Source organism: Entelurus aequoreus, linkage group LG04 (assembly GCF_033978785.1).
Source record: "Entelurus aequoreus isolate RoL-2023_Sb linkage group LG04, RoL_Eaeq_v1.1, whole genome shotgun sequence".
Taxonomy (NCBI): domain Eukaryota; kingdom Metazoa; phylum Chordata; class Actinopteri; order Syngnathiformes; family Syngnathidae; genus Entelurus; species Entelurus aequoreus.
Genome location: NC_084734.1, coordinates 59,361,437 through 59,383,567, shown reverse-complemented (window position 1 = coordinate 59,383,567; position 22,131 = coordinate 59,361,437). Strand labels below are relative to the sequence as shown.

General features: G+C 40.9%; 1 protein-coding gene across 1 annotated transcript in view; it reads right to left on the bottom strand.

Annotated features, from left to right (window-relative positions):
* The window catches only part of dnd1 (DND microRNA-mediated repression inhibitor 1), a 29,498-nt gene extending 26,187 nt beyond the window's left edge, over positions 1–3,311 (bottom strand). Inside the window, exon 1 of the mRNA XM_062045361.1 lies at positions 3,067–3,311. Coding sequence (XP_061901345.1) covers positions 3,067–3,084 — 18 coding nt within the window. The 5' untranslated portion in view covers positions 3,085–3,311. The remainder of the gene's footprint in view (positions 1–3,066) is intronic.
* Positions 3,312–22,131: the final 18,820 nt, after the last annotated feature.

Sequence of the window (22,131 nt, the reverse complement as noted above, 5' to 3'; positions counted from 1 at the left end):
CAAGTCAATAACATCAACAAAACTCACCTTTGTGCACTCATGCACAACGTTAAAAGTGTGGTGGACAAAATGAGACAGAAAAAGAAGTGGCATAAAACACGTCCTAGAAAGTCGGAGAAAGTTATGCATGTAAACAGACTATACGGTGAGTTCAAGGACCGCCAAAATAAGTAGGACAAAACGGCGCTCGCCAAATACTTGAATCAGTGAAGCATATTTAATATAAACAGTGTGATTTATAACAATTACGGAGGTTTGTGTCATGTTTGTCCTCCTACAGAAACCATACTAAAACGAAAACATTTTTTTTTTTCCCCCTCATCTTTTTCCATTCTTCATACATTTTTGAAAAATCTCCAGAGAGCCACTAGGGCGGCGCTAAAGAGCCGCATGCGGCTCTAGAGCCGCGGGTTGCCGACCCCTGATCTAGAGAGTTCTAAGTAAAGCATTCATGAGACAGCACTAAATTGGCCCTAGTGTGTGAATGTGAGTGTGAATGTTGTCTGTCTCTGTGTTGGCCCTGTGATTAGGTGGCGACTTGTCCAGGGTGTACCCCGCCTTTTGCCCGAATGCAGCTGAGATATGCTCCAGCAAGCCCCGCGACCCCGAAAGGGACAAGCGGTACAAAATGGATGGATGGATGGATGGAGACAGCACATATAAAGCTTCCAGTGTCATGTCGTTCATAAAGGTATACACCTTCTACACCAGTGCTTCTCAATTATTTTCTGTTACGCCCCCCCAGTAAGAAGGAAACACTTCCTTCCCCTACTCGCCGTCACGACTATAAATAGTATAATTTGTCTATAAAATGAATATAAGTACTAGCCAGGGCTGTCAAAGTTAAAGCGATATTAATGCGTAAACTATAAATTTCAATAACGGAACACATTTTTTTAACGGGCAATTAACGCACACACGTCCTTTTTGACCCTTGGGCCGTGCTGTAGCAGGGAGAACTTGGCTGCAGTTCACTTGCTACTGATGAGCCACAAGCGAGCAGAAATGGACAAAGGAAAGTCTACCTTATAAAAATATCAGGTTCAAAGCTAAGGAAAGCTGTTTTCCTGACAAGAAGAGTATTTATCGCCAGGAGAAGAGGCAACATCATTGCCGCAAACACGTCGTTCAGAGGTGGGAGGTGCTTTGCCTCCATGTTCAGATTACGGTTAAGGTGCAGTGATAACATAACATTTAGATTGTTTCTGTGACTGATTTAGTAAGTACGATGGGATAAAATAAATGAAAAACGGTTGGCAGGAAGTCGAAAGGAGACTTTTATTGCAAACAGTTGATCCCACATCAAAACATGTCATGACACTTTCTCAAACCAATCACACACTTTTCCGGTTTCAAAATAAAAGCGCTACGCCATGGTTGGGTTGCAATGATGTGACCAAGAGGCACATTCTGGCATTTGTGGGTTTCAGGCGATGGGCTACAATCCCATTAGGCTACTGTTACTTACCTGCATCAGTGCAGATTTGGGCGTATTTTGAAAGATTTAGAGGCAAATATATAAGCGATCATTTAAAAAAAAAAAAAAAGGATGCAGTGGATTTATACACGCTTAAGAAAACAATATTTTTTTAATGATTTAAACCATTTCTAATCACCAAGACGCTATTGCTCACCTCGACCGCACTTCATTTGATACTGACTTTATTTAGAGAAGAAAAGATTGGAGGCAAATCATGTCTTTACATCTGAGGGGTCCACAAATTAAACATTAATCCGGGAAAGACAAAGTTGGACTTATTCGTGCATCGCTAAGTGATGTACTTGATCGACATGACGAGTGCCGTGCTGTTGTGATTGTGACGCTAATGAGAAAAAGGATAGGTTTGTTTGCAGTTAATTTGCACAAGCAGGTCTTCGTAGTTATATTTAGGCATATAACACAAAAGAACACAAACTAATGTGATCTTGTGTCATTTTCTTACGTTTAATTCGGTTTTCAAACAACATCGTAGAGAATAAACTCGATTGTATTCCACAAGATGATGAAAGTCATATTTTTAAGAGTACTTTTATGTAAATAAAAATACAAAGTACTTGTATGAAAGTTAAGCTACAAAGTGCATGTATGAAAGTTGGGCTACAAAGTAATTGTGTGTAGGTAAAAATACAAAGTACTTGTGTGTAAGTAAAGACACAAAGTACTTTTTGTGTAAGTAAAGACACAAAGTACTTTTTGTGTAAGTAATGACACAAAGTACGTTTTGTGTAAGTAAAGACACAAAGTACTTTTTGTGTAAGTAAAGATACAAAGTATGTGTATGTAAGTAAATATACAAAGTATTTGTATGTAAGTAAATGAAAGTAAAGCTAGTACTTGTATGAAAGTAAAGCTACAAAGTAGGTAAGTAAAGATGTGTAAAGATACATACATGTCCACGCTTGCACATTCAAATGTGGACTTAATTGAAGTAATAAATATATAAATAGTAATACATATTTACAGGACATTCACACCAACAGTAAGTATATATTACAACTTGTTTATTATTATCATCATCATTATTATTATTTTTGTGTACATGTTGTCAATACTGGGGTTTTGTAAATGTACTTTCTATGCTGATGTTTGAGAAAATTACACACTAATTGTGTGGCATCACTCGTCATCAATACAGCAATTGTAGAAAATACAACAACGTGTACTTTTAATTCCTACACAAGGCACATCTTATTTTGTACTATTAATTGATGTTTAGAAGAAACAAAACGTTAGTGTTGATAGCAGGACGAAAGTAAAACAATTAAATATTAATTTGTCGCAACTTTTAATAAACGTCATAGCTAGTTGGAAAACTTTTGATATAAATGTTACTACACGATAACTATCAAAGTTTCATATGAAAATACAAATACTTCTACTTAACGTTTAGCGCACGCCAAGTATCAAACTTGCAAGTTCTACTGCAAGACAAGTATCCAATTTTTCGTCCACAACAAGTGTGAAAAAGTGAAGATAATTTTCACACATGCCAAGCAGAAAAAAGCTGTCGAAAATGGATGGATGGAAATATGTTAAAAAGGACAGAATATTTGATGAAAAGTTACCTGATGCCGATTGTCCATTATTGCAGCTGCAGGTGTGTCGAGGGACGAGGGGGCGTGGCCAGGTCGCGTGCCTTCTTCTTCTTCTTCTTCTTATTTTCTTTAATGGCGGTTGGCAAGCAACCTTCTGGTATGCATTACCGCCACCTACTGAAATGGAGTGTGGACCGAGGTGGTTCTGGACAGTTCCCTACTCTATATTCTTTTATTTAACCCCAGTGTTTTTTCAGGTCGCGTGCCTGGAGTGGAAGCTCGCTTCATCACGTGACTGCTTCAGGAAGTGGCGCAGTTTTTCGCGATGAGCGACGACAATTACTGGGTAGCAACCACGTGACCTGATTTGAATTTTAGGACCAGTCATACCATAAAGCAGAAAAATACGAAAAAAAAGGCATGAAAATGTGTTTTTTTTGAGTTTTTGGTGTCCGCTGCACCTGTGTTGTGATTGGTGATCGGCAGCCGACAAAGCCTCGTGGGTAGCACACGCCCTTTGAAGTGACCGCAGGTGCAAGTCTGTTCAAGTCAGGACGTCCTTTTCCTGTCTCCACATCGCCAGTTTACTCTGTCCTCCACCCTGAGCCAGCCCACTTTGGAGAAGTGGGTAGGAGTGAGGTGTGATCTGGGGTGGAGGTCTAAAAGTAATCTGACTAGCTTGTTCTGGGATGTTTGGAGTTTAGATTTGAGGGTTTTGGAGGTGCTAGGGTACCTTCTTACATACGTCACATACGTATACGAACTCGCTGAGCAGAGAGGTAGCAACATGGCTAAAGTTAGCTGTGGGGCGAGTGGTAATACGAGAGAAAGAAGGTGCGAATCTGGTAACAAATGAAGGAAGAATTAGTTCCTAAGAAAAACAGCACGGGGTCCATCGTCTGGCGGTGGTTTGGCTTCAAGCGGGAATATGTCGAACAGACAACCGTAATTTGTCAAGTGTGGGGCGAAAGCGTTGCTACAAAAATTAGCATTACTGATAATATGTAGCATCATTTGAAAAGACACCCGCTAGAGAATGAAGAGTGTTTGAAACTCTGCATGTCAACATCTCCGTTCGGTGCCACACCAATAAAATGCAGAGCACCCATTTCCATAACAACACCGTATGAAAAAAATAGTCCACGACATAAGGAGATAACGTCCGCCGGAACCTACCACATAGCGAGGGACGTACACAATTTGATTTGCTATTATGCAGCTCATTTTTGTTTGACAGTTATTGAAATATCTTGTGTGACATCATGCACAGAAGTGCACTTACAAAAAGTGCACTTTAATTTAGTGTTGTTTTGATTTGTCATCTTAGTGACATCATTCACAAAAGTGCACTAATAGCTTGTTTTAAAATGTCTCTGACAATCTTGCATGTTCTGTTTTGAAATGATATGAATGTTTGTGCTACTGCTTAATAGCTGTTTAATAAATACAGTTTTGGTAAATTGACTTAGTTGTGATTTCCCTCTCTGCATGAAAGTGAAAAATGAGCATATATTAATGCAGTATGAAGAAAAATGTTTTAATGTAGACACATAGAATCATCATACTGGTGTGATTATATGCATCAAGTGTTAATTCAAGGCTAAGGCAAAATATCGAGATATATATCGTGTATCGCGATATGGCCTAAAAATATTGAGATATTAAAAAAAGGCCATATCGCGCAGCCCTACCGCGGAGTCTTGTTCACGAGTGAGGGAAGAGTGGATCGTGAGATCGACAGGCGGATCGGTGTGGCGTCTTCAGTAATGCGGACGCTGTATCGATCCGTTGTGGTGAAGAAGGAGCTGAGCCGCAAGGCAAAGCTCTCAATTTACCGGTCGATCTACGTTCCCATCCTCACCTAGGGTCATGAGCTTTGGGTTATGACCGAAAGGACAAGATCAGGGGTACAAGCGGCTGAAATTAGTTTCCTCCACCGGGTGGCGGGGCTCTCACTTAGAGGTAGGGTGGCGGGGCTCTCCCTTAGAGGTAGGGTGAGAAGCTCTGTCATCCGGGAGGAGCTCAAAGCAAAGCCGCTGCTCCTCCACATTGAGAGGAGCCAAATGAGGTGGTTCGGGCATCTGGTCAGGATGCCACCCGAACGCCTCCCTAGGGAGATGTTTAGGACATGTCCGACCGGTAGGAGGCCACGGGGAAGACCCAGGACACGTTGGGAAGACTATGTCTCCCGGCTGGCCTGGGAACGCCTCGGGATCCCCGGGAAGAGCTGGACGAAGTGGCTGGGGAGAGGAAAGTCTGGGCTTCCCGTCTTAGGCTGCTGCCCCCACGACCCGACCTCGGATAAGCGGAAGAAGATGGATGGATGGACGGATGGGCTGAGTTTGGTATTAGTTCATTTGAAGTTACTTTTGCTTTGTTTACTGTTGCTTTTCTTTTGTTATGTTGATTATTACCATCATGTCACTAATTTAATGCATTTTATTATTCCCATAGGGCAGAGGTCAGCAACCTTTTGCATCTAAAGAGCCATCTGTTTTCTTAGCGTTACGATGCAAAAAGTTGCTGGACATGCATGCATTGTTTATATCATTGAGACACGCCTCCAGATGACTACAAGCTGGCGTGTTGGTCAGCTTTAGGGGCATGTAGAGTTGGGTGTCATCAGCACAACAGTGAAAGCTAACGCCATATTTGCGTATGATGTCACCTAGCGGCAGCATATAGTTGCTGAACATTGCAGAGCCAATAACCGAACCCTGTGAAACTCTGCATGTTCATGGCATACTTGAGGTCATGTTGTTATGGGAAACACTGCATCCTGTCCGCAAGATAGGAGTTAAAACGAGAAAAAGTTAAGTCTGACATACCAATACATGTTTTGATACGTTCTAATAGAATGCTATGATCGACGGGATTGAAAGCAGCACTGAGATCAAGTAACAGCAACACGGATGACGCATCAGCATCCATAGTCAGCAATAGATCATTAGTCACTTTTGCCAGGGCTGTCTCAGTACGCTATGTGTAAATTTTGCTGCTGTGCAACAATTTTTTCGAGGACTTTCGAGATACAGGGAAGTTGGGACACCGGCCGGTATTTTACCACAGGGTCAGAATCGAGGTTAGGTCTTTTGAGCAGAGGATGAATAACCACTGTTTTGAATGCTAGGGGAACACTACCAGAGGAAAATGATAAGTTAATAATATTTAGCACTGATGGTCCTAATATTACAAACGGCTTCATCAAGTAAACATGATGTTGGTTTTGTCCCATTTACAAGTCGCAGGAGTTCCTCTAAAGTTATTTCTTCAAAAAGAGAGAGATTATTTTGGAGAGCAGAGTCATACCAAATACTATAAAAAAAATGGAACCCATTACCTCCCTGCTTGACACTCAGCATCAAGGGTTGGAATTCGGGGTTAAATCACCTAAATGATTCCTAAGCGCGGCCACCGCTGCTGCTCTCTGCTCCCATCACCTCCCAGGGGGTGAACAAGGGGATGGGTCAAACGCAGTGTTGGGTTAGTTACTGAAAACCAGTAACTAGTTACAATTACTAGTTACTTTATTTCAAAAGTAACTCAGTTACTAACTCAGTTACTTACACCAAAAAGTAATGCGTTACTGTGAAAAGTAACTATTTAGTTACTTCTTTTCCTCCCCCTTTTTTTAAGGCTCCCATTAATGCCCATTTAGCCTTCATTTCAGTACTGTTATTGCACTGGAGAATAATACAATCTGTTGATCAACTTGACATGCATTTGCATCACTGAACTCAGAAAGCAATGTGGTCTATATAAAACACACAAAGACAAAGATATGTTTCAAAGGGCCAATTTATTTCAGGCCAGAAAAAATTTAAAAAACTATTTTAAATAGCTGCAACATAATGGCACTTTAACTTTAACTCTAAGTAGATAGGATTTTTGATCCAAGACACAACCTACATTTAACTAAAATGTTATTTTCTTTGTGCTCGACACAAGAAAAGTATTGAGAATGTCTCCATGTTAAAAAACTCGACTTCTGGCTTCGCCATGATGTCTTGTTAGTTGTTATGTTATGGTTGGACTAAGGGGAGGTGACGGCAAACAGACACCAGGGAAAAGTATGTACAATTATTTATTATACACATAATAAATAAAAAAAAAAAAAAAAAAAAAAATATATATATATATATATATATATATATATATATATATATATATATATATATATATATATATATATATATATATATATATATGCAAAATACGATAAGGGCTCACCTTTACAGGTACTCGCCCCTGCACCATCTGTGAGCCTGTGGCCTCGCTCTCTTCATCTCTCCTTCCATCAAGGTACCGGCGGGACTCTGCATGGCAGGGACGTCCTCCTCCCTGAGCCAAAACTAAGCTTGACCGCATACCTCAACTGGACATGAGTTGGTTGGCATCAGCAGATTCTTAAATGGGCACCCCCCGTCATCAACGTTTCGTCGAATTAAGCCCATGACGCTTCGGAGGGGCTTGACGGCAGATCCAGCGTCCTGGATCTACCCCCGCTGAATGCCACCCAACTCTATGTCCCTAGTCCTTCAGTTGGTCGGCTCTGCCACCGCACCTTTCTTTGTAACCAAATCCAGCGTGATGCTTCCTCTGCCCTTCTAGTGGTGTTGGCTACCAGCCGCTTCCTAGCCAGCCCCTCGATCCCTAGCAGTCCGAGTGCTCTCCAGAGCGACCGCCCCGCAAAGCCTCTACAGCCCACCTCCACCGGTAGGTTCCAGGCCTTCCATCCATTGTGCTGGCTCTCGAGGATGAGGGTTTGGTACTTCTTGAGCTTGCGTTCGTACGCCTCCTCCATCCTCTCTTCCCAAGGTACTGTCAGCTCGATAAGCACCACCTGTTTGGTTCCTCCAGACCACAGAACAATATCAGGTCTCAGGGTAGTGTGGGCTATCTCCTCTGGGAATTTGAGCTGCTTCTTCAGGTCGGCCCGCATCTCCCAGTCGTTTGCTGTGGCCAGGACTCCTTTGTTCCTCCCTCCTGCTGCTGCGCTTTCACCTGCCCTGACGAAGTGGATGAAGCGTGGCCCATTAGAGAGCTGCCTTGTCCTCTTCCTGGCCTGCTCAACACCTTCTGCCAGCTGAGCAAGGATCTGGTCATGACGCCACCGGAACTTGCCATCTGCTAAGCTTGAGTGACAAGAGGAGAGGACATGCTCCAGGTTAGCTATCTTCCCGCAGAGTGTGCATCTGGGGCTCTCTACCATTCCCCAAGTATGGAGGTTTGATGGGGTGGGCAGGACATCATATGTAGAACACAGCAGGAACTTGATCCGGTGGCCTTCCATGCTCCAGATGTCCTGCCAGGTTAGAGATCTGTCTTTTACACTCTCCCATCTAGTCCAGCTGCCCTGTTTTTTCATGGCTACTGCCTTGACATACCGGCTTTCCTCCTCAGCCTTTCGGACCTCCCTCTGCACCAAGCCTCGCCGCTCCTTTGGGTCAGCTTTGTTCCATCTTGTTCTGGATGAGCAACCCAGACCAAGTCTTCCCTGGGCTACTGATCCCACAATGTCCGTGTGATGCAGTCGATCCTCCGCCTCCCTCAGTGCTTTGCTGGCTAACCACTTTCTGCCTGACCTGACGACAATGCCTGCCTGCCGTACTCGCTCGTCTTTGCTGTCTCGTAGCATCATGGCCTGGCGTGTTTTTGTCACCTTGTACTCCTCCACCACTGATGTTATTGGCAGCTGTAGCTTGCTTCCTGTGCTGTACAGTCCAATGGAACAGAAGCTTCTTGGGACACCCAGCCATCTCCTCAAGTAGGTGTTCAACTTTTTGTCCAGACTCTCAACTGTGGATACAGGTACCTCATAAACCAGGAGTGGCCAGAGCAGACGGGGGAGAACCCCATGTTGGTAACCCCAGGCCTTATACTTGCCCGGGAGGCCGCTCTTTTCGAGGGATGTCATCCAGGCTTCTGCTTGGCTAAGCATTTCTCTCACACTCAGCCGGTCATTGAGGTCTGCCCTATACCACTTCCCCAAGCACTTCACAGGTTTCTCTTGGACAGTTGGGATGATGTTCTCCCTGATCTTGAAGCGAAACTGGTCCTGAACACGCCCTTTCTTCAGAACTAGGCTTCTGGACTTTGCCGGTTTGAACTCCATCCTTGCCCAATTGGTGAGCTCAATCAAGTCCTCCAAAATCCATCTTCCTTCTGGCACTGATCTTGCTGTGATGGTAAGGTCGTCCATGAACGCTCTAATGGGCATCATCTGGAATCCGCTTGCAAGGACTGCGCCTCGACCTAACTTCTCTGCCGACTTGACAAGAAGGTTCATGGCTGCAGAAAATAAAATCACTGAAATTGTGCAGCCAGTGACAATGCCCACTTCGAGTCTCTGCCAGTTGGTGGTGAATTCTCCGCAGGTGAATCGCATGTTGAACCTGTCAAAGTACTGACGCAAGAGTTTCTGTTTATATATATATATATATATATATATATATATATATATATATATATATATATATATATATATATATATATATATATATATATATAATAATAATAACAATACAACTAAACTATAGAATGGAGTGTGTGACCAAAATACAAGAGTGTGTGAAGTAATACTATGTGTGTAATTTAACTGAAGTGTGTATTACCAAAGTGTTGATGAGAGCGAAGGAGGCAGTCCATGGGGCAGGCAAGTGATCAGGGGCGAGAGAGAGGCGTCGGAGTCCAGGGGCGAGCGAGGAGTCGGGAAACCAGGAAAGCAGTCCAAAACACCAGGGAAACAACGGGAGATCTAGAAGAGGGAATTCTGCGGGGGACACGGGAGAAACAAGGGACAAGTAAGCCACGGAGAGGAAAACAAGACGAGAGCATATAAGCTTGCTGCTTACGGTACACCATGTGAAAACTAAGTTCCCGCGCCGATCCTTGGGTCCACCCTGCCTTTATCCGGCACACCCTCATCAATCTCAGGTGTGCAGATTTCTGGTGAGTGATTGCAGCTGGTGGCTGCTGCAGGGCGGAGATGCGCGCGGCGCGTCCCTGGATGTGCGCACCCGTGGGCGTGTCCCGAGGTGCGCACAGACGGCAGGGGTCTGAGCCGTAACATGTTATGGGAGTAGCATATGTGTGTGTGTGTGTGTGTGTGGCCCTTTAAGATATGACAGCATGAGAGGTGAGTGACGTCAGTGAGTGAGTGGGCGAGAGAGGTGAGGGAGCGGCGACAGTGAGTGCGTGTAGGTGCTCTAGCTTGGTGGATGGCTGCGTGCAATAAAGTCACAAAGTTGCAACAAACCGCCGGGCTCGTCATTCACCCTCAGCTGTAAAGACCCTCTTCAGGGTAAAGTGAAGGTTGTTAGACCCGAAGTATGGCTCTGGAGGAACGTCTCCCCTGCGGGGAGGCGTGCTTTCTCTGGGTGGGGGAAAGCACGCCTCTTCTTTTCCACCGGAGCGCTCCAATAAAACACACTCAGATCTTCAGTTTCTAGCCGATACTACATACAAATAACGTAAAATAACGCAGTAACGCATCATGCAGTAACGGTAACTGAGTTACTGTATATAAAAAAATAACGCGTTAGATTACTAGTTACCGCCGAAACGAACGGCGTTACAGTAACGCGTTACTTAGTAACGCGTTAGTCCCAACACTGGTCAAACGCAGAGGTTAATTTCACCACACCTAGTGTGTGTGTGACAATCATTGGTACTTTATTATCCGTTGTACATACATTCGTATCTGCATAAATAGAACCCGGTTGGAGCTGGGACGTGTTAGCTTAAATCGTCTTTCTAATGAGCTCAAATTTCCTAGTAAATGATTGCATAAAGTCATCAGCCGAGTGGGTGGAGCTACTGGCAGAAGTCCCTTGTTGGGACAGCGATGCTACTGTATTAAACAAATATTTAGGATTGTTGTTTTTTTCAGGCGGATGAGATTGGAGTAGTAATTACTTTTAGCTCAGGTAAATACATGTTTAAAAGTTATTAAACTATCACTCCATGCTTGATGGAAAACCTCAAGTTTAATCGGACGCCATTTGCCTTTCAGCTTTCAACATGATAGTCATATGTAATAATTTCATGTCAAGTCATCATTAAATGTCCCTGATTTGTCAAAAGGCATTAATAAATCATGTACTTTTCTAATACCTCTATAACTGATAACGGTAGTTCAGCCGGGATGTGCTCATTTCAAAATTAGATCAACAGCCCCAAAATCTTGTTATTGTTTTCATTTCGATGTCCCTCCCTCCACCGTTTGACCAGTTAGAAAGTCTGTGAGTGTGTCACATCCAGGTTGCCAGTTACACACCGCCACCTTCGTCTAGCTACTGCCACTGGTAAAGTTACTAAACATGTCAGACCTTAGTAAATCTAAAAGGTGTTGTTACGATTTTCAACTGATTCATGACAAAGCCAGGAACAAAACGAGGATTTGCATCAGGGATGCCTTTGAAAGATGGAGACGATTGAAGGCGGAGAAGATTTTTTCATCAGTCGCCAAACTTGTTAATTTTCTCCTTGATAGGTAAGTCAGGCATTTACGTTTTCTTTTTACTTGTAATAAATGAAAATGGATGTATGTAAACTATATTGTCCAATACAGTCTACGATCTTATCTAACAAAGCTAGTATATTTGTGCAACGAATGCTTAGTGTGATGGTGCTGAACTCCTAGTGTAATACTTAGCATGCTGGCCCGGTCAATGACATACAGGCTAACGGGGGAAATATATAGCCGCTAGCCTGTATGTCGATGTGTATTCGAACTGACAGGGCAAAATATATTTTCGACAAATAAAACCTATGTGGATATGGGTAGGGTCAGTGCCTATTTCGTTCTCAATATGCTGATACGCTGAGGAAATGTGTTCTAACATTAGCACGGCTGTCATCAAGGCAATGTGAAATGTATAGAGACAGCCAAATCACACGATAAAATTATTCCTCATTTGTGTAACCTATAGGCATACCTTGGTAAGATGTCTCCTCTTTAGTTTTGGGCGTACATTAGGCTGCTAAGCATGCTCTACTTATTTTCATCAGTACAACCATTGCGAGCGTTGGTCGTAGTTTGTTTTAGTCTTTGTTTTCTGATAGTACTGACAATAACCATATGATTGCCATTTGTTGTGATATTATGCGCAGGAATGACGTACTTCTTCCTGAAAGTAGCCTAATTTATGTGTAAAATGTGTTGGTTAGATATTTGTTACTGACAAAATGCTTGTCTATTCAGCTATTATGGTCCCAGCACTTCAATCCCTAGTAAGAGGCAGTGGAAGTTTGAAGTGCCTTGGAGTAGCCCAGTCATTCGAGTTGGATTCGGCTGCGTATCTGGCAGCCTCAGTCAGGGAGAGGGGGAGGGGACTACATAATTTTGACCGTGATTGCAGTACCATTTCTGGTCACATTATTACATATGACTTATTTTTAGTTTAGATTATTTTAGTTTATTAACGATCCCCATTAGTCTACACCGCAGTGGAGACTATTCTTCCTGGGGTCCAGGCAAAAAACATCACACAATCACAAAACAAAAGATTACAATGCAGTACAACATGATCAAATAATATAATGTTGTAATACAAAAATAGCAACCACAAAGAACCAAAACAAACAAAACAGTAACTTCGAGTTTACATAATAATGTTCATACCAAAGATAAAAAGAGCAATATAAAAATAGATGTATATATATTTTTGCAAAAATAAAACCAAAAACCAATGGCCTAAAATATACACATTAGTGTACCAAAGACAAACAATAAGTGACGAAAAAGTACCATGCATCCATTTTCTACTGCTTGTCCCATAATCAATAAAATAGTCAATAATCAATAAAACTAGTCATGTCATTAGGTACAATCTAGAATAATCTCTTTCCGCAATACTTCTCCTCTTAGTCTATTCTTAAAACCCACTATGCTGGTGAATAATACCAGATATTGTGGAAGTCGATTCCAGTAAGTGATTGCCCTATACATTACAGTCTTTTTCAAAACATCACTTTTGGGTTTAAGACGGGTGAGAGCACCTCTTAGGGCTAGCCTGGTACCATAGTTGTGACTGTCACTAGCAAGCAACAGCTGAGAATACATATAAGCAGGTTTATGGCATGTATAGATTTAAAAAAAAAATAGAATCAAACTACAAGCTAGTCTTTCACCAACTCTCATCCATGACAATTCATTATGCATCATCTCAACGCCGGTCCTAAATGAGCAATGGAGAGCTAGTCTGGCAGCTCGGTTTTGGGTAAACTGGATTTTATTTAGTTCTTGTTTAGATGCATTAGACCAGATTGCTGGGCAGTAGTCAATATGTGACAATACAAGGGATTGTATAACTTGCTTAGTAGTTGTGTTAGTTAAAAAATAGACACTTCTTCTTAGGATTGAGATGCTTCTGCTCATTTGTGTTACTATGTTATTAATGTGAGTGGCCCAAGATAGTCTTTCATCTATTGTAACTCCCAACAACCTGGCCTCTTTAACTTGTTCAATATGAACTCCATTCAAAGAAACATTTAATATGCATTCCTTTCTCTGAGCATGTTTAGAGCAAATAACAAGACATCTTGTTTTGGAAATATTAAGTTTCATCTTATTTTCTGTAACCCATTTAGAAATCTGCATGACCTCGTCTTGTAGTATACTGCTCAGGTCTGTGCAATTATCTGCATAAGCATATATTGTTGTGTCACATGCGTAAATTGCACAGTAACCATTCTTTAAAATACATGACATATCATTTACAAATATTGAGTATAATAAAGGTCAAAGGCAACTTCTCTGGGGAATACCACAATATAATGTTTTAATATTTAAAAGGGTTCCATTGAACATGACACATTGCTGTCTGTTGACTAGGTAGCTTTTCATCCAGTTAATCGCTGAGATTTTAAAACCACCACTACTTAGACTTAGACTTCCTTTATTGTCATTCATATTTTAACTTTACAGTTCAGATAAGAACAACATTTAGTTGCATTAGCTTGTTGTTGTGCAGGATAAAAGAGCAATAAGGTGCAGAGTGTTTGCATTTACAAAAGAAGTTGCAGATATAAATAGATTTACTGTACAGATAAATATATTGCACTTTTGCATATGCATCCACGTTTCTGGATGTATGTTATATTGTTTTTATAGTCCAGCGATCACTTTTTTGGGGAAATTGAAGGGATTATTAAAAGCCTAAGGGAAGAAGCTGTTACAGAACCTGGAGGTCCTGCTACGGAGGCTGCGAAATCTCTTTCCAGAGTACAGCAGTGAAAACAGTCCTTGGTGGGGGTGAGAGTAGTCTCTACTGATTTTCTGAGCCCTGGTCAGGCAGCAGCTTTTTGCGATCTCCTGAATAGGAGGAAGAGGAGTCCTGATTATCTTTTCCGCCGTCCTCACCACTCTCTGCAGAGACTTCCAGTCTGAGGCACTGCAGGCTCCAGTCCAGACAGAGATGCAGTTGGTCAGTAGGCTCTCTATAGTGCCTCTGTAGAATGTGGTGAGAATGAGGGGAGGGAGCTGTGCTTTTTTCATCCGACGCAAAAAGTGCATGCGCTGCTGAGCTCTTTTTATGAGAGCTCCGGCGTTTAGGGATCAGGTGCAGTTATCTGCACCCCCAGGAACTTGGTGTTGCTTGCCATCTCCACTGCTGTGCCGTTGATGAAGAGTGGAGTGTGGCTGGACTGTGCCTCATGAAGTCGACGATGATCTCCTTGGTCTTGTCGACATTCAGGACCAAGTTGTTGGTTCTGCACCAGTCAACCAGATGTTTCACCTCCTCCCTGTAGTCCATGTCGTTGTTGTCCCGGATGAGGCCTACCACTGTTGTGTCGTCCGCATACTTCACAATGTGGTTAGTAGTGGACCTGGCACAGCAGTCATGGGTCATCAGTGTGAACAGTAGCGGACTCAGGATGCAGCCCTGGGATATGGCACTGGAAGTCTTGTTGCCCACTCTCACAGATTGGGGTCTGTCTGTGAGGAAGTCAAGCTGCCAGTTGCATAGGGGGTTACTGAATCCGAGGAAGGCCAGTTTGCTCACCAGGTCCTGCTGGATGATTTAGTGGAATGCCGAGCTGAAGTCCAGAAACAACATCTGCACGTGTGTGTCCTTTCCTTCCAGATGTTCTAGGCTCAGGTGGAGTGCAGAGGAGATGGCGTCCTCTGTGGAGCGGTTAGGGCGATAAGCAAACTGGCACGGGTCAAATGTGGGGGGAAGTCTGGAGACAATGTGTTCCTTTACCAGCCTCTCGAAGCACTTCATTATGATAGGGGTGAGTGCCACGGGGCGATAATCATTCAGGGAGGAAATGATGGGTTTTTTAGGCACTGGAATGATTGTAGCAGTCTTAAAACATGATGGTACCACAGCCTGGGTCAGCAAGGTGTTGAAGATGTCTGTGTGAACCCCAGCCAGCTGGTCTGCACAGCCCTTAAGTACCCCGCCCGGTATGTCATCAGGTCCCGCTGCTTTCCGGGGGTTCGCTCTCCTCAGGGTTCTCCGGACATCCGCTGTGTCCAGGTTGAGCGGCTGCTCAACTGGGCGAGGGATGGATTTCCTCGCCGGAGTGGTGTTGAGTGCCTCAAACCTTGCAAAGTGGTTGTTGAAGTCGTTGAGAAAGCTGATGCTCTTGTCACAGAGGCGGGGGGTAGCTTTATAGTCCGTGATGACATGTGTGCCCTGCCACATTCGTCTGGTGTTCGTGGGGTTTTTGAAGAAGTTCTGCACTTTCTGACTGTGAGGGCATGTGTGTGTGTGTGTGTGTGTGTGTGTGTGTGTGTGTGTGTTATGTGCAGTGTTGGGTTAGTTACTGAAAACCAGTAACTAGTTAAAATTACTAGTTACTTTATTTCAAAAGTAACTCAGTTACTAACTCAGTTACTTACACCAAAAAGTAATGCGTTACTGTGAAAAGTAACTATTTAGTTACTTCTTTTCCCCCCCTTTTTTTAAGGCTCCCATTAATGCCCTTTTAGCCTTCATTTCAGTACTGTTATTGCACTGGAGAATAATACCATCTGTTGATCAACTTGACATGCATTTGCATCACTGAACTCAGAAAGCAATGTGGTCTACATACAACACACAAAGACAAAGATATGTTTAAAAGGGCCAATTTATTTCAGGCCAGAAAAAAATTGACAAAACTATTTTAAATAGCTGCAACATAATGGCACTTTAACTTTAACTCTAAGTAGATAGGATCTTTGATCCAAGACATAACTTACATTTAACTAAAATGTTATTTTCTTTGTGCTCGACAAAAGAAAAGTATTGAGAATGTCTCCATGTTAAAAAACTCGACTTCTGGCTTCGCCATGATGTCTTGTTAGTTGTTATGAGAGTAGCGTATGTGTGTGTGTGTGTGTGTGTGTGTGTGTGTGTGTGTGGCCCTTTAAGATATGACAGCATGAGAGGTGAGTGACGTCAGTGAGTGAGTGGGCGAGAGAGGTGAGAGAGGGGCGACAGTGAGTGCTAGGGATGGGCGATACCACACTTTTAGGATTCGATACGATACCGATACTTTTTCTTGCATTTTCATCGATACCGATACCGATACCATTAATTTCTTATTGGCAATTTTTGTCAGTCAAAAATATTATTACTAATATTATTTAAGACAAATCACAAGACAAATACAGACCATTTATACTACATGTATTATGGTCAATATATAATAAAAGTAAAATTAAAATAAATAACATAAATATGAAAAATAAATTAAATATTATATATAATATTAATTATATATTATATATAATAATAATTAGATATTAGGGCTTTCCAATTAACTGTCAAATCCGAATCGCAAGAAGCTGCAGTTATTTTTTAAAGTTTGTGATATAATTAGCAATTAATGAAATATGAAATAGGCTAATGTTTTCGAAATGTAAGAAATCATGTTACAGATTAAAACCAAAATCACATTCAATCATATATTTCAAGATTTTCTTGGAAAAAAATAAAACTGTAATGCAAAGATGAAGAATCTCCAAATTGTATCTCTTTCTTATCTTGTTTTAAATACTCAAGCAATTTTCAACTAACAGTAAATTCCCCTGTGTGGAAATTATTTGAATTTAGGATAATCATTTAAACAAAAATATTCAGTAAAAAAATAAAATAAACAATGCCTGACACTGGATATGCCTGGCTGCATCGCTGTCGGCTGGCTGTGTGTGCGTTGCACGTTGACGACGCTCATTCGCTGTCTCCTGTGACGTGACTGGGCCAGCTCTATACTCTGCCAGGTACAGGGGTGTCCCAGCACATAGTAAGTTAAGTAAGTCATCAAAAACATCTGAAAGTGATGCTTGCACCCCCAACACGCCGTTTTTTGGTTTATATCGATACTTTTTTCAGAAAAGTGATGCCAAATGAGTAGCGTGTGAGTATCGATATATCGATACCACAGGATCGATACGCACATCCCTAGTGAGTGCGTGTAGGTGCTCTAGCTTGGTGGATGGCTGCGTGCAATAAAGTCAAAAAGTTGCAACAAACCGCCGGGCTCGTCATTCACCCTCAGCTGTAAAGACCCTCTTCCGGGTAAAGTGAAGGTTGTTAGACCCGAAGTATGGCTCTGGAGGAACGTCTCCCCTGCGGGGAGGCGTGCTTTCTGTGGGTGGGGGAAAGCATGCCTCTTCTTTTCCACCGGAGCGCTCCAATAAAACACACTCAGATCTTCAGTTTCTAGCCGATACTACATACAAATAACGTAAAATAACGCAGTAACGCATCATGCAGTAACGGTAACTGAGTTACTGTATATAAAAAAATAACGCGTTAGATTACTAGTTACCGCCGAAACGAACGGCGTTACAGTAACGCGTTACTTAGTAACGCGTTAGTCCCAACACTGGTTATGCGTGTGTGTGTGTGTGTGTGTATTGAAAGTGAAAGTATTCAGCGCTTCACTTTTTCCACACTTTATGTTACAGCTTTATTCCAAAATGAACATAACATCTTCACCAAACTAAATGTTGTGTATATTGTTCAATGCCTAACAAGTTTTGAAACAAGTGCAATATTAACTCAACAAATCTGAGATAATAACTGCCATTAAAATGCACAAAGTACATTTTAGGTAATTTAGTTTAGAAACATGGACTAACACCTACAATGTTTGCTTTGTTAGATGGATTAGATCGTTGCTTTCTAACACTTACTGTTTGTTGTGTTTGTATATGGTAAACATGCTAACATGTTAGCATAGCATGTATCACCTAGAAAACATATTGTTTGTCTTTTATCAAACATCTGCTGTTCCTGTTGTTGCTCAAAGCGCTGCCGAGTGATGCTGCTATGATACTATCAGGACCATCACACGTATGTGTGCGTATGTCTGTGTGTGTGTGTGTGTGTGTGTGTGTGTGTGTGTGTGTGTGTGTTCTCTGTCTGGGTGAACAAACATGATCTTTTCCGTGACTGGCAAAGCTAATATTGATCATCGGTCCACATGCATCAGTTCAAATGAAACAGTAGCAATGATCTCAATATAACCTGCACACATTTTACTTATTTCAAATTAAAAAAATGAAACAACCTTATATTTGTTGCTTTTTCATATTCTTTTGAAGGTTGCTTTTTGTGTGCATCACATCATCAAATGTGTCCTGCAATACTTCAACAATTTTTACAATTCAGGACAGCAGTCAAATCAGTAATCGATCCAATTGAATATTTGCTGCAATTTTTTCTTCTTGCAGAAAATGTAGTGTTTTTTTTCCAATAATGACAAGATTGTAAAAAAATAATACCTTTGTCTTGAACAAGCAGCATTTTTTAATTGGCTATTTCACTATTGCAATATGTCAGAAGTATAAACACACACAATGAATAATAATAGTAACAATAACAGTGAAATTGAAAGTGAGAAAGACAATAAATAAACTGTCAGCACTTCAATGCAATTTCCTGAGTGACTTATTCTACACTGAAATATGTTCTTTTACTGAACAGGTTTCATAATCAGTAATCTCTCAACATATGAGCTAAATTGGTTCTGTGACTAAGCTTGTAAGCACATACATATATATACAACATATCTCCCTTTTTTAACTTTTGTTTTTCTTTCCTTGTAAACAAAACAAAATCACACTGTAGATGTGTTGTCTGTCTAATTATAAATAATGCAGACGAGGCGTGTTGGCTGAGTTCTTGACGTTTACTTTCACAGCGTGGCAACATGCAACACTTTTCGGGGCTACCGCGCATGCTCGTAACTCCCGTTGCAAGTTGGGTAGTGTAGTTGTTATATTCTCTAGCTCATAACATTTTTCCCCCATAAAGAAATAATGTTAACTCAATAAAGTGTATTTCTTTTTTTAGCTTTACATTTTCATTTATTAGCATTGTAACCACATTTGCAAAGAACTTTTCTCTTCATAGAATGTTCTTTCAATAAAGAAATAAAGTGCAAAAATGTCAAAGCATCATAACAAACAGTTATGTCAAATAGCAGCAGAAGTGCACTTTTTGGAGAGCTGTATTATTTTCAGTTTTGTGCCCAAGGGACTGATTTTATTTAACACTATATTATTATTTATACACCTATAGTGATCACAGAGACAGGTTGTTTTTGTGTAACTGTATATATTTGTTTCTCTGAAAAATCCCACTTAATATACTTTGGGTAACAACAGTCAATATTTATTTATTTTATTTTATTTTTTTAGGTGGGTAACAGTCAATATTTATTTATTTATTAGATTTTATTTTTTTAATTATATAATAAAAGTGAGGTTTTGTTAAACCAAATATTGTGTGTTTTTTTCCATATACAACACCCTATCTGGACTCGATAAGAGAATCGATAAGGAATCGGTTCGATAAGAGGATTCGATAATAGGCTCGAACTCGATAATTCCTTATGAAACATCATCCCTAGTACTCAGTAAAGGTTATCTTAGAATGTATTTTAATGATGCTTATATATGGAAGATGCTTATTGAGTATGTATGCATAATATGTGAGTATAAAGGGTATTATGCTTATAATTATATGTAAAGTGAATCTATTTTAAAATCATGTTGAGACTTTGCAGAAATCTAGATTAAACTTCAAGACAGGCTGGGTTTACCTGTGGTAATGTAACGATCTGTCACTTCATTTCTGTTTGTTTCCTTGTTTTTGTATTTACTTCCTATCAGTGCTCTTATTGTGGTTTCCACTTCCTGCTTGTTCCGCTGAGCACTGTGTTCGTTCACTCACCTGCTGTTGATTGGCACCTGGTCCACACCTGCGGCCAATCAGCATATGTCTATTTATGCCTCACTCGAGCACTCCTCAGTGCTCGAAGATCGTTTGATGTTGTGGAACGCTTATGTGCAAGACTTCTTTATTTCTGTTGATGATAATAAAAATCATCTTACCTTCTCATCGTCTGCTGGTTCCTGCATCTTGGGGTCTCAAAAAACTGCAGCCATGCAAGTTCCTCACATGTAAAACAATTAGACAAGCTAAAGATGTGAACAAGGGGGGTAGAGCAAGGCCAGAATTTTTTGGAGATTATTAATAGACCGATTGTCATAACAACCGTGTTGATTGATAGACACTTTGCTAAAAAAACCCCAGCAATAAACCGATAAAAGACACAGGTGAGGCTACCAGATACTGGTAACATTAACGTCCTTGATAGGACAGTTTAACCTTGTGAAACTCCCCCCACTTGCTAGAAGAGGTAAGAGAGTTTGCCTATCGAGGTTCTTGTCTCTCACACGATCCAACATGCAGTCGTGTCGACTGTGACCACAACAACCCAGTGAGTTTCTGTAAGTATATGTCTTTGTGATGATGCAAATAAATGTAACTGATTGAATATGGAAAAGAGAGTCTGACAACTTTCTTCTCCCTCTTATCCAAACCAACAAGTGGCGAGTGGAAGGAGTCCAATTAAAGGAATCCATCGCCGAACCAGGATCAGACTAATGCGATATCTCCTTCGGGCTGATTCTACATACAGTGTTGCCAACTCTGTGCATTATACGCTTATTAAGGCAATTTGTTTCCATACAGCTGGTTTGGTGTTTCTTTCGTGCGTGGCTAGCTATCTTAAATGCTAAAATATATATAAAAATATTATTATTTAGTCATGTTTTTATTTTAAAAATGCAAGGATAAAGTGAGTATGTTGGCCATGCCACCGTCATTTCTAAACTACATTATATTAAAGACGTATACACTGTGGAAAAATTGCAGGGGGATATCAAAAACAAATATATAAAAAAATAATCGAATCAACCAAAAATAGTAAAGTTTGATCATTTTTTTTTATTACAGGTGTGTCTCGTTGCACAGGAAGTAAATACATTAAAGAAACCCCAGAAAATATAATTTAAGTTGTTTAGGTGTAAATGTTATTCTTTTTTGTCCTTAATTTGAATTCAATGTGTTTTCTGGTTAACACAGCTGTTGTGTGTGTGTGTGTGTGTGTGTGTTTTCTTGTATTTCTGCCCTTCTTGAGATATCAACAAGGAAAGTACCTTCCATATGAGGACCGGTGAACAAGTTAGGACCGAAATCATGGTCCCAATACGGAAAACCATTGCATCTATTAGAGAATGTCTCATTTGCACAACTGGTGGTGAAATCTATCAAAATTAGGGTGGTCCCGAAAAGAAGGGATATTTAAAATTCACTGTGTGTCGGTTTTAAAAGTGCTCCCCCTCTGGTCAACATATGAAATAAGTGTGTGTAAAACATTTAAGTGCTCCCCCTCTGGTCAACATATGTAATAACAAGTGTGTGTAAGAAATTGAAATGTGCCCCCTTTGGCCAAAATGTATTAAAAAACTAAATAAATATGTATATGGAGACATACTGTATTAACTTGAAGTAAATAATGAAGATTAAAAACCAATTACAAACAAAAAACAATTTTTTTAAAATTAACTTAAAGCTTACATTTTTTATATTTGCATAGTTTGCATATATTATTAATGTTGTAAATGCAAATCTTTATATATCTAGAAAGGGTGGTCCTAAAGAGGTAGGCATTTTTCGGAGGTCTCAATAAGGTGTGTGTGCGTGTGTGTGTTGAAGGGCAATGGGGATTACAAGTGATGGAGAGTGACAAGTGACAGATCGGTGATGCTTTCAGTTCACCCTGCGGTGACACTGGAATAAT